The following is a 16,665-nucleotide window of genomic DNA, read 5'->3' as shown; positions in this document are numbered from 1 at the left end:
CGGCACCTGTAGCCCATTTCCTGCACACGCCTGTGCACGGTGGCTCTGGATGTTTCCACACCAGACTCGGTCCACTGCTTCCTCAGGTTCCCCAAGGTCTGGAATCGGTCCTTCTCCACAATCTTCCTCAGGGTCCGGTCTCCTCTTCTCGTTGTACAGCGTTTTCTGCCACATTGTTTCCTTCCAACAGACTTACCATTGAGGTGCCTTGATACAGCACTCTGGGAACAGCCTATTTGTTGAGAAATTTCTTTCTGGGTCTTACCCTCTTGCTTGAGGGTGTCAATGATGGCCTTCTTGACATCTGTCAGGTCGCTAGTCTTACCCATGATGGGGGTTTTGAGCAATGAACCAGGCAGGGAGTTTATAAAAGCCTCAGGTATCTTTTGCATGTGTTTAGAGTTAGTTAGTTGATTCAGAAGATTAGGGTAATAGGTCGTTTAGAGAACCTTTTCTTGATATGCTAATTTATTGAGACAAGTTTTTTGGGTTATCAGGAGTTGTATGCCAAAATCATCAGTATTAAAACAATAAGACCTGACAAATTTCAGTTGGTGGATAATGAAGCTATAATATATGAAAGTGTAATTGTAATCATTACATTATGGTAAATAATGAAATTTAACACTATATATGCTAAATTTTTGAGAAGGACCTGTATATAAAGATATTATAGTTAAAAGAAAAAAGGGGTTTTGTACAGTGTTAGCCAGTTGATAAAATGATGATCTGTGGGCGAAACAAGATAATCTTATAGTTATGATGATTTTGTTTATTGCTATCAAAAATAAAATAAATGATGCTACAAAACAAGCTTTCAGGACTTATACCATGCCTGAGGAAGGGACCTAACCGTTTCTGAAGAAACGAATATATACACAGAGGCATTGTATAAGAGATATTGGTCCTTGGAAGACCCTGTACACTGCTGGATCACTGTCCATGTAAGCTTTGCATTTCGCTTAGACCTATGGCTGTATATTCCCCATGGCTGATATTTTCACTGTCCCACACAATGATCTTCTGGCCAGCAGATGTGGAATGAGATCTGCAAGAGATAAGGGAGGCCTCAACCTCCTATGTGAAGAAAAAATGTCTCCTATGTGGTCTCTCGATTTGGCTTGGGAGCTTGGATAATGGATTAGATGCAGTACACATTCCATATTTATCAGCACTTATACTATATAGCAGAGTTGGGGTTTTTTTCTGCAGTCAGGTAAAGATGTTTTGACTTTTTTTTTTCATTCTCCTGTGAGCCTTTGTCTGTTTAGTCATGGACCTGAATCTTTTTTTTTTTTTTCTTTGTTTTCTGAAACTCTTGAATTGGAGACTGTCTTCCTTTAGAAGTCTCCACGTAAAACACATGGCTATGCCCATATCTGTTTTGAATTGTTTACTTTTAAAAGCACAGATATGGGCATAACCATGTGTTTTTGAACATTTTCCTTTTTTTTTTTTTTTGTTTAATGACTTCATATTGATAGGTTATTGGCCTGATAATATTTTACACATGACTACTGATGCCCGGTTTGTGGTCATCCACTGAACGCTCTTGGCTTCGGCTACTCGTGCATTCAGAACTAGTCGGCACCATGAATTCAAGCATTACAGCATGCCATCATGTAGTATGGAAGTAATTCCTCTTATACCCCATTGTTCTACATAGTATCCCATCTGCAGTGTGAGGATGTCATTTGAGGCATGACTTTCCATGATGGAGGAGCTCACTGTAAAACATATATGACCAGCCTTAGAAGGCGCATTTTTTGGTAATCGAAGAATTCAGGTTTTCATTATGGTAAGATAATGCAATTTGTTAAATCGCAATTCCAGCTTTGACAGACTGCAGTCTTTATGGGGAGTGGGGACATTGATCTTAATATTGAGTCATAAAGCATCTGTTATTTCTGATCTACTCCTTACTCACCCCCCAGCTCTCTAGATACAAATGCCAAAGGTAAACATAGTGATGTCAATGTAGTTGAATTGTTCACCGAGTACACTAGTATGGATAGGATTGGCTGGACTGCAATACAAGCTGTGAATTTGAATCCGGCCAGGATCAGGTAATGTATTAAAGGCTACCTACCTATTAGGATGAATTTCTAATGCATTATTTTTATGGTTTAGTACCAATAACTTAATTCGAATATAGTATAGGAAAAGTGATCACCTCCTTTTTCATCAGGTCCTGATGTACAGTGGTCAGCTAGATGTTATAGTCGCAGCTCCGCTTACTGAACGATTCCTGCAAACTGTACCTTGGTCAAGACTTGAAGAATATAAGGCGGCTGAGCGGTCAGTCTGGAAGATCAGGTCAACAGACACTGAGGTGGCTGGTTATGTCCGTGTGGCTGGAGAGTTTGCTCAGGTAAGACACCACCACGATGAATGTGCCATAAAGTTTTTACTTAAATGATATGGCTACGTGCAGCATGGTCTAATCCCCAAAAAGTCAATACTGTGTCACTTATGCAGGATGTGAGAAACAAGTCCATTGTAAATATGTATACATGGCAGTCCAAAGAAACCTCTTCGGTCATGAAGAACTATTGATCTATCGAGGTCACTGCTAATAGAACACTGAATTAAGAGGGTTTATGGCTTCTAAATATTAGCCTGTCCTCAAATATGCCATCCATCTTCATCAAATCTCATGATCCACATGTCTATACATACAGACAGGAGGTTGAGGTGTCAGTAGCTAGTGGAGCTGTAGCTAGCTCTTCATGAGCTTTATGCACTTTCTGTATGATTGAGGATGAATAAAATAACGATATTTTGCCATCCTGAAGGATAGCGGGGTGAAGGATCTGGTGTACAACCCACTGCGATCTCTAGCATCGTATGAGAAAGGGCTTGGATGGATATGGAGCCCTTTGTATAGGCATTCGGCTTGATAGTCTAGCAGACACTGCAAAGGAAAAGTGGTTTGAACATTTTTGATGAGGACTAGTTACTTGGCAGCTACGCAAACAATGTGTGAGGTGCACTGCCGGACCGTGTAAGTCATTGTCCATTTGTTCAGTGAAAAGGGCTCGATGCTGCTTCCCGGAGCCCTGATTCCTTGGTGCCAATGGTCAGCTCTCCAGGGCATTGTATAAAATCTGAGAATCTACCACCTACTCACATCTTTGACTATTCACGCTCTCAGAAAATGGTTAATTGTTGTGCAGAAGCTCTAAGCAATTGATTTATACCCCACACAAATACTGCAATACCTCCAAAGAAAATCACTGTTGGGATTCTGATATATATATTATTCTAGAAGAAAGTTGTCGGACTATACATGGCTGAAGTCTGCAATATAACGATAGGGTTAACTTATGAGCATGAGAATCCCACAAAATAAAAACCATATTTACAGTTTCCATCTGCTGCAGTTTATCAAGGGGCTGCTGTTGGCTCTACAGGGTGACATTTGGTCTTCTGTGACCATGAGGAGAAGAACAAATACACGGGGAAAACATGAGGATGTGATCATCAGACTCTGCTTTTTTCTTAACTTCTAACCTTGATAGGAGTAGAACACAAAATTTTGTAAAATGTGCCCTGATTTTCTCTCCAGTGACTTGATCCAACAATTATCAATTTAGCCCAACATTCAAAATCATTCACAAATTATTACTTTACATAGAAATGTATCTGTCATACATTTACGAACTTCTCGGCATGCATAGAAATGGATCTAATTTGTGTCTTTGCACTTAATGTTGCTAATTAAAGGCATGAAGTTATGCAAGTTGGCTCACAGAACCAAAACGATAAACCCATTTAGATGGTCTGATCATGGGCATGAATACTTGTTTCAGATGAGCACGTTTAAAAGGTCCGATAATAGCGACCCTCTATTGGCCATTAAATAAGCAAAATGCTTGTTTTAAGGGTACAATTTAAGCGGACTTTAAAAAATGTAACTTGTAAGTGCATCACAGCATAAGTTCCATATTCACTGGTTAGATAACATTGTTCTGTATGCATTGTTTACATGATCTATCGTTCTATGCACAGAACTAGGTTTCTGGTTGTCCTGCAAATTATGGTAATCAGCAATCTTTAAACAGATCAGCAGTCTCTTAACTAAGATCAGGCAGTGCAAGAAGGGGACCATTAAGGGTATGTGCACACGTTGTGGATTCCATTGTGGATATTTCTGCGTGGATTCTGCAGGTAAAATGACCTGCGGGTTTGATGTGGATTTCGCCTGCATTTTTACACCTGCGGGTTCCTATTATGGAGCAGGTGTAAAATGCTGTGGAATCCGCACAAAATTGACATGCTGTGGAAAATCCGCAGCGTTTCCACGCTGAATTTTCCACATCATGTGCACAGTGGATTTGGTTTTCCATAGGTTCACATTGTACTGTACAACACATGGAAAACTGCTGCTGATCCGTAGCCAAATCCGCGACGTGTGCATGTAAGGAGGTGAAGCACAATGAGTCTGGGGGTGGTTACTTTCTCAGCTCTGTGCCTGGAACCATTGAGCTGTGCTGCAGGTTCCCGAGGGGACAGACTTAGAGACTGGTATAGGAAGAAAGCCAGGCAGAGAGCGGGAAAGGCACGCAGACAAGAGACAGAGCAGCGTGAGCAGAGATCAGAGCATGGTGCAGCTGCGCTCTGGGAGAGAGAAATCCCCCGGTCAGAGGACAAATACAGGGAGATTGTCCAGAAAGACTGCATCTTGTGAGTACCTGAAAGCCATATCTGCTGTGAATGGTGAGAGGCGCTTTGAGACCCATGTAGAGACATTGTACCAGGAATCAGTCTTTATACGGGCCAGAGACTGTGATTCCTGGTACAGAGACTTAACCGTGCAGAGCCCCTGTTTCCTGCTGTGCTGTAAAGGCTAAAGACTCAGAACTTGTGCATATCTCATTAACTCCTGAAACCCAAGGCAGCAGGCTCCTAGAGACTACTCAGCCTACGGAGAACAGAAGAACAAGTGCCGCTGTTTCTCGGCGCCTACGTAGGAGAAGACAACCCTTAAAGCAAATCCCCATCAGACTAAGTGTTCTTTTCTCAAGAAAATTGCTGCTTAATTCTGTCACTGTTTGACTCCCATATTTTTGCACTGTTTTATTGCTAGTTATTTTCCATTGCTTCCTCCCTGCAAGGAGAACCTTATTACTGTTATTAAACCCCTCAACTGTTGGTCTGTCTGCTCCGTGGTGACATACTCAGTACCTGCATATTACATGCACATACCCATAAATGTGTTAGAACGTGTGTATGTGTATATATGTGTACCCCATCAGCTACTCCAATTTAATGTTTGACCCTCTAAAGAGCCTTGCAACATGACCAAGGATGTATGGCAAGCCAGATGCTCATGCAGACTGTTCTACATTGAAGGGGTAAAATACTGAAACATGTGGAGTCTATTGCCAGATGGGCAAAATTAAAAAGTTAAAGCAAAAAGCCAGCTCTCCCCCTGCCATGTCACCTCAAGGACATTGCACTCAACCAGCTGATCTGTGCTTTGCACTGATGAGGGATAAAAGCATCAGTGTCTGCAGATTAATTTCTGGCATGGTATTTATTCGGATTCCCATGACAGCACTACGAGAGAGGGGATCCGCCCTTAAGGAACAGGAAACCTACAGATACAAAAGGGCGGCACCTCTCCCATGCATCAGTTGGTTTCCTGTTCCTGAAGGGACTGGATCCTACGGAAGATACTAGAATTCCAGGCCGGCCGGGCCGAATTAGGTAGCGAGAGGGTCTCCTACCTCGGCCGGTGCGGGGTACCTGAAGGAGACACGGTGGCTCTGGGGGGCTGCACGGCAGTGTCTCATCAGCGTGGAGCGGTCGCCAGGGGGTGTCCGATCTCCAAAGCCGGCGCTTGGTGAGTGTACTGTTTCCCTCCCTTGAGCGGCTTAGGGGAGGCTCTGAGGGGTCGGCGCCATTGAGGGGGCGCCACCCGGAGTCTCGTGGCAAGTCTTGGCGTCCCACGTTGTTCACAGCGCTAACAGGAAGCGCTGTGGGCCGGGGGTGACGTCGGAAGGCGGAGCCAGCTGTGACTTCCGGGTCACGGAGCTTCTGCGCATGCGCAGGAGCTCCAAGATGGTGGCGCCCACCGGCAAATGTGCGCTCATCACCCTCAGGTGTCGGCTGATCCCCCTGCAGCTGCATGGGCGGAAGGGGAGCAACTGGAAGCGCGGTGCAATTACGCTGGCCGAAGGAGGGGCTATATATCGGCTCCAGGTGCGCATTCCTTGCTCCTGGTCTCCAAACTGCTTCAGATGGAGTCTGATCAGGATCAGCAGCCTCTGTTGCTGGATGAAGAACCCCAGAAGCTTATGGAGAAGGAACGTGAGAAAAGGAGCGATGGATCTGGCCGCAGAAGCTCCTCCAGACAGGGGTCTGGAGCATCAGCCAAAAAAGATCCCCCCTCGTGCTCCGGTATCTCTATGGGTGTGGGCAGCCTCTGGTAAGTGATCTTCGAGAAAGTTCACTTAGTGACTAGTTTCCCCTCATATGTTTTATGCAGGGAAAGAAAAGCGTCAGTAAGGCGAAGCATAGGGAGTGTGCCATCTGCGGGGTCCCCTTGCCTGACTCACACCCTAAAAAACTATGTGACCCCTGTATCCAGCAGACGGTGAGGTCCTGGAAAGTAGGGAGGGGATATAGCATGTAGATCTTACACTCTAGTCTACCTTACTTATCCCTGTAGGTGGCAGAAGAATCCTCTTCTATGGTGGCCAGTCTGAAGGAAATGGTTAGAAGGGAGGTCAAGCAATCCATTAAGGATCTTTCACAGTCAGGCTCTAAGCAGAGAACTCAGTGGGCATCTGATTCATCTGTGGATAAAGACAAGAGTGAAGAATCGGATGATTCAGCAGCATCATCTTCCTCGTCGGGGGAAGACGCTGCCCGGTTTTGTTTACCCATAGAGAGGATAGACAAATTAATAAAAGCGGTCAGAGGCACAATGGGTATAACAGAACCCAAGCCTCAGCTATCTAAGGAACAAATGATGTTCAGCGGCCTAGAACAGAGGAAGCGCAGAGTCTTTCCCCTGAATGAAAAGATACAGGAACTTATCAACAGGGAGTGGAGAAAACCGGAGAGGAAAGGCTCCTTACCACCTGCGCAGAAGCGTCGGTATCCCTTTGATGACCCAGCAGTGGGTAATTGGGAAAAGGCCCCAAAGCTGGACGCGGCAATTGCCAAGGTGGCAAAGCGATCCTCTCTCCCGTTTGAGGATATGGGTACGCTTAAAGACCCCCTGGATAGGAAAGTGGATACCTTCCTAAAAGGAACCTGGGAGATGGCAGCCGGCTCCTTAAAACCTGCGGTGGCGTCAACCTGCACGGCAAGGTCAATAATGGTCTGGCTGGACCAGTTAGAAACCCAATTAAAACAGGGGGCCTCTAGAGATTCCATACTTGCAGCGTTACCAGTAATCCAGGAGGGGGCAGCTTTTTTATCGGATGCCTCAATTGAGTCTGTTAAATTGGCAGCTAGGGCAGCAGGTCTTTCTAATGCTGCGAGAAGAGCCCTATGGTTGAAATGCTGGCCGGGGGATATGCAGGCAAAAACAAAACTCTGCGCTATCCCTTGTAAGGGCGAGTATCTATTCGGACCTACCCTGGACGAACTCCTGGAGAAGGCAGGAGATGATAAGAAAAAATTTCCTAACCTTTTCAATCCATATCGTCGTCCCTTCAACAAAAGAAGGTTCAATCGGGGAGGAAGGCGGACCTTCTCACCGGGTAGGGATCGTTCCAGATGGGATGATAAGCGAAAAAGAGGCACAGGTCTCATGTTTCGCCGTAACCCGACGGAAAACAAAAAACAAGACCAATGACTGGCAATCCCGGTGGGAGGGAGACTGTCGCGTTTCTCGGCAGAGTGGTCAAAAATCACAAACAGTGTTTGGATAAAAGACACTGTTTCCCATGGTCTCAGACTTGAGTTTGTCCATACCCCACGGGACAAATTCCAGTTAACACCCTGGCGCTCATCTCCCACTGAACAATTTGCCTTAGAAGAGGAAGTGAGGACTCTTTGCTCCAAAAATGTTTTGATTGAAGTGCCGTATTCTCAGGCAGGGGAAGGGTTCTACTCTCCCCTTTTCCTAATTCAAAAGCCGGATATGTCTTATAGGACCATTATAAACCTTAAGGGTCTCAATAAGTTTTTGGTGAAACATACCTTCAAAATGGAGTCCATCAATTCAACAATAAAAATGCTTTTCAACAATTGTTTTATGGTAGTAGTGGATTTGAAAGATGCCTACTATCATGTACCCATTCACGCTGATTTCCAACGATACCTAAGGGTAGCAGTACTAATGGGGGGTAGGATTCAACATTTTCAAGTTCAGGGCACTCCCCTTCGGGATAACTTCTGCTCCGAGTGTTCACTAAAATAATCGCTGAAGTCATGGCACACTTAAGAGAATCAAACGTCCTTATAATTCCTTACTTGGATGATTTCCTCATTGTAGGGAACTCTATAGATCACCGTCTGTCACAATGGGAGGTTACTAAAGCCAAGCTAGAACACCTGGGTTGGATCATAAACTTCGAAAAATCTAAGTTACAGCCCCTAAATATTCAAAAGTTCCTGGGTCTAATGTTGGATTCAGTGACACAACCGTGTCTCCTCCCCATAGAAAAAATAGATCTAATTCAAATTTATGTTAAATGCAATTAATACACCTTCCATGACACTTAGGCAAGCAATGTCCCTACTTGGGTCACTCACATCTTGCATTCCAGCAGTTAAGTGGGCTCAGTTCCACACCAGATCCCTACAAAGAGAAGTCTTGTTCCATGACAGAGCCTTGGGAGGCGCGTTAAATGGGAAAATAACGTTAGAGCCAACCACGCTAGATTCCCTTAGGTGGTGGTCAGATAAAAAGAATTTATCAGCAGGGGTCCCCTGGATAGTAAATGTGTCCCGGGTGATAACCACGGATGCCAGCTCTTCAGGGTGGGGAGCCTACATGGGGGACATGGTGGTCCAGGGACAATGGGAACCCTTCACAACATTCTCATCCAACCAGAGGGAGTTGTTGGCGGTTGAATTGGCTGTTAAAAAATTCCTCATATATCTGCAGGGCCAGCACGTCAGAATTCTGTCGGACAACAGAGTTGCAGTCGCTTACATAAACCGGCAAGGGGGAACTCGTTCCGAGACATTGATGCAAATCACGGATCGATTGTTCCAGATGGCAGAGCTCAATTTTCTATCTTTTACGGCTCTCCACATCAAAGGAAAGGAAAATGTGGCAGCAGATTTCCTCAGCCGAAACATGTTAAGGCAAGGAGAGTGGTCTCTCAACGAAGACATTTTCAATCTGATCGTCTGCAGATGGGGTCAACCAGTGGTAGACCTGTTCGCCACCAGAAACAACAGAAAAGTAAAACTTTTTTGCTCGCTAAATCCCAGGGAAAATCCCTTGGCGGTGGACGCGTTTCTGATAAAATGGGATTTTCCACTGGCCTATGCTTTCCCACCACTGAACCTGATACCTCTAGTGGTGAGGAAAATCAGGGAGGATCGAGCAAAAGTCATCCTTATCGCCCCCTTTTGGCCCAGAAGAACCTGGTTTGCCTGGCTCAAGACAATGTCTGTATCGGTTCCCTGGGTACTACCAGAGATCCCGAACCTGCTTTCTCAGGGACCGATCTCCCATCCACAAGTGGCAGCACTCCATTTAACGGCGTGGAGTTTGAACGGTCACTATTAGTGGAGAAAGGCTTCTCTCCAAATTTAGTCGAGACACTCCTAAAGAGTAGAAAGCAAGTAACTACAAAAATCTACTCTAGAACTTGGAGGAAGTTCTTGTCTTGTTCAAGATTTGACATCCAAGACGGGATACCAATACAACAAATCTTAGAGTTCCTACAGAGGGGTTTCGAGTTAAAACTCTCTACTAGTACCCTTAGAGTACAGGTCTCAGCTCTGGGTGCCCTGTTTTCATGCAATATAGCAAACAATTATTGGATAGCGAGGTTTATGAAGGCAGTTAGTAGATCTAGACCGGTATATAAGGATAGGACAGTTCCATGGGATTTAAATTTAGTTCTGTCCTCTCTAACAAACCCCCCTTTGAACCTCTGCAAGAGGCCTCAATCAAAATGTTGACACTTAAGACCGCCTTCCTGATTGCCATAACCTCAGCTCGCAGGATAGGGGATATCCAGGCGCTTTCCAGAGCTCCTCCATACACAGAAATCTTATCAGACAGAGTAGTCCTTAGACCAGACCCGGCATATCTGCCGAAGGTAGCGTCACGTTTCCATAGATCACAGTAGATAGTTTTGCCATCCTTTATTCCTAATCCCTCTAATCCTAAAGAGCAGGAGCTTCATACGTTAGACGTTAGGAGATCTCTCCTTCAGTATATCTCAGCTACTGATAATTGGATGAAAGATGGAGCACTGTTTCTTTCATTCCAAGGTCCAAGGAAAGGATTTAGTGTCAAAATATTCACTAGCCAAATGGATTAGGGAAACTATATCTCTAGCTTACACAGCAGGTGGGGGGCCAGCTCCGCAGAATCTAAAGGCACATTCCACCCGGGCCATGGCGTCATCCTGGGCAGAGAGATCTGGAGTGTCAGTGGAGCAAATATGTAAGGCGGCCACTTGGTCATCTCCTTCCACTTTCTTTAAACACTATCGGTTGGATTTGGGGTCCTCCTCTGATCTCTCCTTTGGGTTAAGGGTGCTACAGACTATAGTCCCTCCCTAAGGTAGCTTACATCTCTGTAAATCTCTCGTAGTGCTGTCATGGGAGTCCGAATAAAGCATTAAGCTACTTACTGGTAGCGGCATTTTTCGGAGGCCCATGACAGCACCCTTAGTTCCCTCCCTATTCACGTGGGGGTAGCACTTCCTGATATGTAAATAGTGTAGTATGTAAATCTCACATATGGTGTCTGGTTACAATATAGTAGATTATTTTTTGTTTCCAAATGTATATAATGTATGTTTGTGTACCACTAACCGCGGTAGTCATCTCAGGCTCTGAAATACAACTGATGCATGGGAGAGGTGCCGCCCTTTTGTATCTGTAGGTTTCCTGTTCCTTAAGGGCAGATCCCCTCTCTCGTAGTGCTGTCATGGGCCTCCGAAAAATGCCGCTACCAGTAAGTAGCTTAATGCTTTCTCCCTGATCAGGTTGCTAGAATTAATGGATCATGACTTTCGATAGCTGCTCCATAGGTGGTACTTCTACTGAGCAAACTTTCAAGTGTTTCAGCCATATTGTTGCCTGTAAGATTCCATACCCCAATAATCAACTGATGCCTAGGAAGAATCTTGTCTTTTTGTTTTTTCGCTAAGGGGAGCGATCACCTGAACCAGATATTATTTAGTATTTATTTATTATACATTTTTATAGCGCCATTTATTCCATGGCGCTTTACATGTGAATAAGGCAAATATAGACAAGTACACATGAGTAAAACAAGGCGCGCGCACACAGGTACAGGAGGAGAGGACCCTTCCCGCGAGGGCTGACCGTGTACAGGGGATGGGTGAGGATACACTAGGTGAGGGTAGAGCTGGTCATGTGGCGGTTCAGTAGACTGGGGATCACTGCAGGCTGCAGGCTTGTCGGAAGAGGTGGGTCTTCAGGTTCCTTTTGGAGGTTTCCATGTTGGGTGTGAGCCTGATGTGTTGGGGTAGAGAGTTCCAGAGTATGGAGGAAGCACGGGAGAAGTCTTGGATGCGGTTGTGGGAGGAAGAGATGAGGAGTAGAGAAGATCATGAAAAATTACTCCTTCCCCTTAAACAAAAACATAACCTTAAAATAAACTCGATTAAACAAAATCGAAACAAGAAAAAAGGAGAGTGGGTGTGGATTTCAGCCACTGCCGGACCAGCAGGTGAGCGTGGCAGTTGCTGAGGTGAAACTGGCAGTTTCTTATCCAAATCACCCCCTCAGTAAGCTCCCCCCCCCGCTTGCTCCTCCCTGCCTCATCCAAAGCGTGCCCCCTCTGTCCAAATTCAAAAGTACACAGCCTAAGCAAACTATTTAACCCCGACTTGCCCTTGCCCACCCTGAGGCTCTGCCATTCCCTGTGACCCTGTCATGCTGGCCTCCCTTGAGGGCCAGGGGCCCAGTATGGCCTTTCCTGGACATGCTCTTCTACATCTGTATAGCATCAGTGTAGCTATGGGAAATGGCTGTATTTGTACAGGTTTTGTGGAGTAATTATCTCATATTGGTTGTAATTTAGGAATGTAGGGGGATGTGAAGAATAAGGGATGAGGGACTATTGTAAGGATGTGGTGTAGATTGGGAATATTTTTGTGCACTTTAATGTGGAATATTCTTTACTCTATAACTGAAACTGTTTATTGTAACTTGTTCTATGAAGACTACCTGGCTCTTCTGCATAAGAAAATTGTGTTAATAGCCAACTCATTAGACACTGCCAAGTGGGTTTTACCAACAGCTGATACTGCGTGGTATCCAAAGTGCAACATACAGGACTTTCTACTTGTTTTCCTTTTAAAATAAAAAATGGCAATACTACACTAAATGGCATTCAGACAGATCCCATAATAAACTGAGCTCATCTGCTTCCATTTTATTTTAGGTCTGCGTCACGCTACTATAGATTATGGGTGAGTGCTATGCGAGGAAACCTTGCATAGCACTCGGACCAGTGTTGATCTATGGAGCAGCTCACGTCTCCATTTATTTTCTCAGGTGTATTCGACATGCGTGTAAAATCGCAGCAGGCTGGCATTGTACCCATATTGTCTGAGACTCTCCATTGCAAGCCTATGGGTGCGAGAGAAAAAAATCGCACAGCACTCGGACAATGAGTGCTGTAAAAATTTTTATTCAGTGTCCTTTTGATTTTACTGTATGCAGCATGCGAATTGCCAGATTTTCAGACAGGTTAAAATAGAATTGACAGAATACATAGATATATAGATGTCAGTGACACACTTGCTGTATATGTATGGTATATACACATATGTATATAAATACACATGCAGCCGGCAAGTCATCAGCCACATACTGTAAAATCACTGCAGGAGCAGACAGGATAGAGATGGATTACATACAGTATATACAAATGGAATAAGTAGATATATAAATGTCTGACTAATATAATTGGTACAGTAGCTTACTGTTCATGTATTAGATTTTTTTTTCTGAAAAAATGGCGTGGGCTCCAAAGCAATTTTTGTAACCAGCAGAGGGAAAGCTGATGGCTGAGGGCCAATGTTTATAGCCTGGCAAGGGGGTAATACCTATGGAGCTTCCCAGGCTATTAAATTCAGCTCACAGCTGTATACTTAGCCTTTACTGGCTATTAAAATGAGGGACCCTAAAAGATGTAGGGTCCCCTATAATTAATAACCAGCAAAGGCTAAGCATATAGCTGTGGGCTGAATTTAATAGCCTAGGAAGGGGCCATGGATACTATACTATGGTTGCATGATGCGACCGTACAGCCTGTCCTCCAGCAGAGACTGAGCAGTGTTCTTGGTGCCTCCATGTGAACTCCTATTACTATGTGATGGCAACACGAGCATAAATTTCTCCTGCTCACGGTGCTGTCAGACAGGTCCTGTGAGTTCACAGCCAATGAACTCTCTTCACCTTTCTGATGTCAATGTGAGCTCCGTGGGAAAACTTCCTCCCCTTGACCGGCAGGTATTCTCAACCAATTCTACTTGCCCATTCAAATTGTAGGCTTGCAGCCCAGGAAAGACAGGTTTGTCCATTATTGTAGGCTTTTTAGCCCAAAAGTGGCATGTGCAGTAGGTTAGGAAGGGTTATGATTGGACCCATCAGAAGTGTCACCTTGCTGTGGTTGATGGGCACACATGAATTGGCCAATTCATCTTGCTGAGGGACAATGCAGTTGGAAGTTATTTCCATTGACAAGATGCCTTGGCATTCAGAGTGCGGATGTGCTTTTTTATACATTTCTACATAGTAACAGGGTAACCTAGTTAGTAAGGCCGAAAAAAGACATTTGTCCATCCAGTTCAGCCTATATTCCATCATAATAAATCCCCAGATCTACGTCCTTCTACAGAACCTAATAATTGTATGATACAATATTGTTCTGCTCCAGGAAGACAGCCTTTTCTAGCTTTTGAAAACTGTAAATGACAGAATTGCTGTATGCAAAAGCACATGTTAGAATGCAGTGCGATTGCAATGCGATTTTGATGTAAACTGGATGCTGGGTGTGAAATCAGTTTGTACTCGCATGACACTTGCGCAGCTTTCGGCAGGGAGACTCAGGCCGGAGTCACACTAAACATATGAAGAATTGGTACAACTCTTGTGTAGCACAATTAATTCCACAACACTTTACAGGCATAATTTTTCCCATTGGGGCTCAGTCTCTGGAGTGTGGAAGGACATACCAACTTGGAAACAAACTACTTAAATGTTTTCCTTGGCAGGATTTGAACCCAGGACCCCAGTGCTGCAAGAGACTGTGCTAACCACTGAGCCACCGTGCTGCCCTTGTGAAAAAGACCTTAATCACCATGGCAGATTGTGATTGGTTCCAAGTCACATCTGTCATTCCCAATATGTTGACTAGAAGTTATTTTCCAGAATATCTGTATGTTTCCTGTTAATGTACCCATGTGACCTATTTACAGTGCTGTGCAAATTAATTGGGACAAAGCAAAAAATAAAATAGTGCACTGTTGCATACTAATTCTGAAAATTACTTTTTTTTTTCCACTGGCTAGTTAACCAATATTTATTAAATATTAAAACTGGTTTGAATCAATGACTGGTAACCAACTTACGATTTTACTTATACAGTGCTGTGCAAATTAATAGGGACAAAGCATTTGATTCAGTCTGATTGTTGGGGCCTAGACAGATTTATATATTATATATAATATCCTGGGTTCATAAAACAAGTGATCTACACGCTGATTTTAGAGGCACCCACATTTTAATGAATGGTCAAGGCGCTAAATGAAGACAAATTGTTACAAATTTTTTCATTGCTGAGAAAGTTGATGGCAGCTACTTTACAGAATTGTCATTTTCAAAAATTCATAGATATAATCTGTAATTAGTCCTGATAAAGAAAAAGCCGATTTCTCTGATAAGATATTACAAAGTTATGGACTTTCAAATGTGAAAAGTGCTGTTCTGCACTCTAGAAACACAATTGCAGTTCCTAAAGTACATCATTTTTTTTTCTTTTTGGGGGTGGGCGCTCCCAATATAGTTAAATGGAAATATACACCAAAATACCAGTCTCACAACATTTTTAAGCACCGTGGAAGGGAGTTTCATGAAGGCAAATCCACTTTGTGCTTTTGCTTGTTTGCTTCAACCGGTAACTTTTCCACTACAAGGGAAGAGAACAAGGCTTCATACTGACTTAAACATCTGACTGTGAAAAATGTTCTGCCACATTAAAATGCTGCAATGTTCTGTGCCCCTAATGATTTCATGTATTTGCATGCTAATTGCATGTGTCCTATGTACTTGTACTGACTCACTTCATTGGTCATTTTTATTACTGCTGAATTAATCCATTTTCTTTCTTTTTCTAGGTAATAGTCAGGGGAGGTGGCCACATACTTCCATATGACCAGCCTGAAAGATCTTTTGTGCTGATTGACAGGTTTATAAGTAACTGTACGGCCTTGAATTGTGAGATTGTGTTGTAATTCAATACCACTAGATCCTTTTTTTTTTCTGTAAAAAACTGAGTATGAAGAGTAAATATTAATAAAAAATTTTATACGAATAAAGTTGTGTTCTGTTCAATTTCATGTGAAAAAAACATGTTTGTCTATGGTTCTTGGGTGCTTAAAATGCTGTAGTCACTTTTCCATTGGTAAAGTGTTAGAACTGAAAATCTAGATCCTCCTAGAAGTTGTCATTTTTAATGAAGGTATACCACCACATTTGAGCTTTTTTTCACAAGTGTGCCCTTGGATGTATCCCTTTTCTTCCTTGAAAGATTTATCAAATCTATATTCAGTGCAGCATTTCATCCAACAAGCTCCGAGTAGAAGGAACATCTTGCAGCACCCCATAATTTTTAATAGGGTTGTGCTCATCCTTGCACAACGATTGAAGGTAAGCATTTACAATTTATATATTCTTTGTCAAATCTTGTGTGGCACAAAGTGCTCATAGACTAAATATCCCTTCCTGGCTGCTGACTTGCAATCAACACAACAAGACTGGTGATTACTTGTTATCCTAAGCTAACTATCAATACTCTATACTCCTTCTAGACCTGTCCTCTTCTTTCCACAGTTGACCACTGCCTCCTACTACAGATCTTCTCCTCCTTTGGCATCAAGGACCTCTTTCCTAGCCTGGATCTCCTCCTACCTTTCTAACCGCACATTCAGAATCTCTCACACCACCTCCTCATAAAACACACTGTTGGAGTCCCCCAAGGCTGAGTAGAGAAAGGGTTCTAGAACAATCTATACACTTGGCCTGGGACAACTCATAAAGTCACATGGATTCCAGTACCACCTGTATGCTGATGACACTCAGATCTACCTCTCTGGGCCAGACGTTGCCTCTCTGCTGTCCAGAATCCTGGAGTGTTGATTAGCCATATCCTCCTTCTCCTCTTGCTTCCTCAAACTCAATGTGGACAAATCTGAACTCCTCATCTTTCCTCAATCTCACAAAACTTCTATCTACATTAATGACATCATGCTTTCCCCT

The 16,665-nt window shown here is 43.6% G+C and overlaps 1 protein-coding gene across 1 annotated transcript in view; it reads left to right on the top strand.

Moving 5' to 3' along the window:
- The window catches only part of LOC138642036 (probable serine carboxypeptidase CPVL), an 81,270-nt gene extending 64,824 nt beyond the window's left edge, over positions 1 to 16,446 (top strand). Inside the window, exons 12-13 of the mRNA XM_069729929.1 lie at positions 2,189 to 2,371; positions 15,525 to 16,446. Of these exons, the coding sequence (XP_069586030.1) occupies positions 2,189 to 2,371; positions 15,525 to 15,641 (300 nt within the window). The 3' untranslated portion in view covers positions 15,642 to 16,446. The remainder of the gene's footprint in view (positions 1 to 2,188; positions 2,372 to 15,524) is intronic.
- Positions 16,447 to 16,665: the final 219 nt, after the last annotated feature.

Source organism: Ranitomeya imitator, chromosome 6 (assembly GCF_032444005.1).
Source record: "Ranitomeya imitator isolate aRanImi1 chromosome 6, aRanImi1.pri, whole genome shotgun sequence".
Lineage (NCBI taxonomy): Eukaryota > Metazoa > Chordata > Amphibia > Anura > Dendrobatidae > Ranitomeya > Ranitomeya imitator.
Note: the sequence above shows the minus strand (reverse complement) of the source record. Positions and strands in the feature narration are given on the sequence as shown.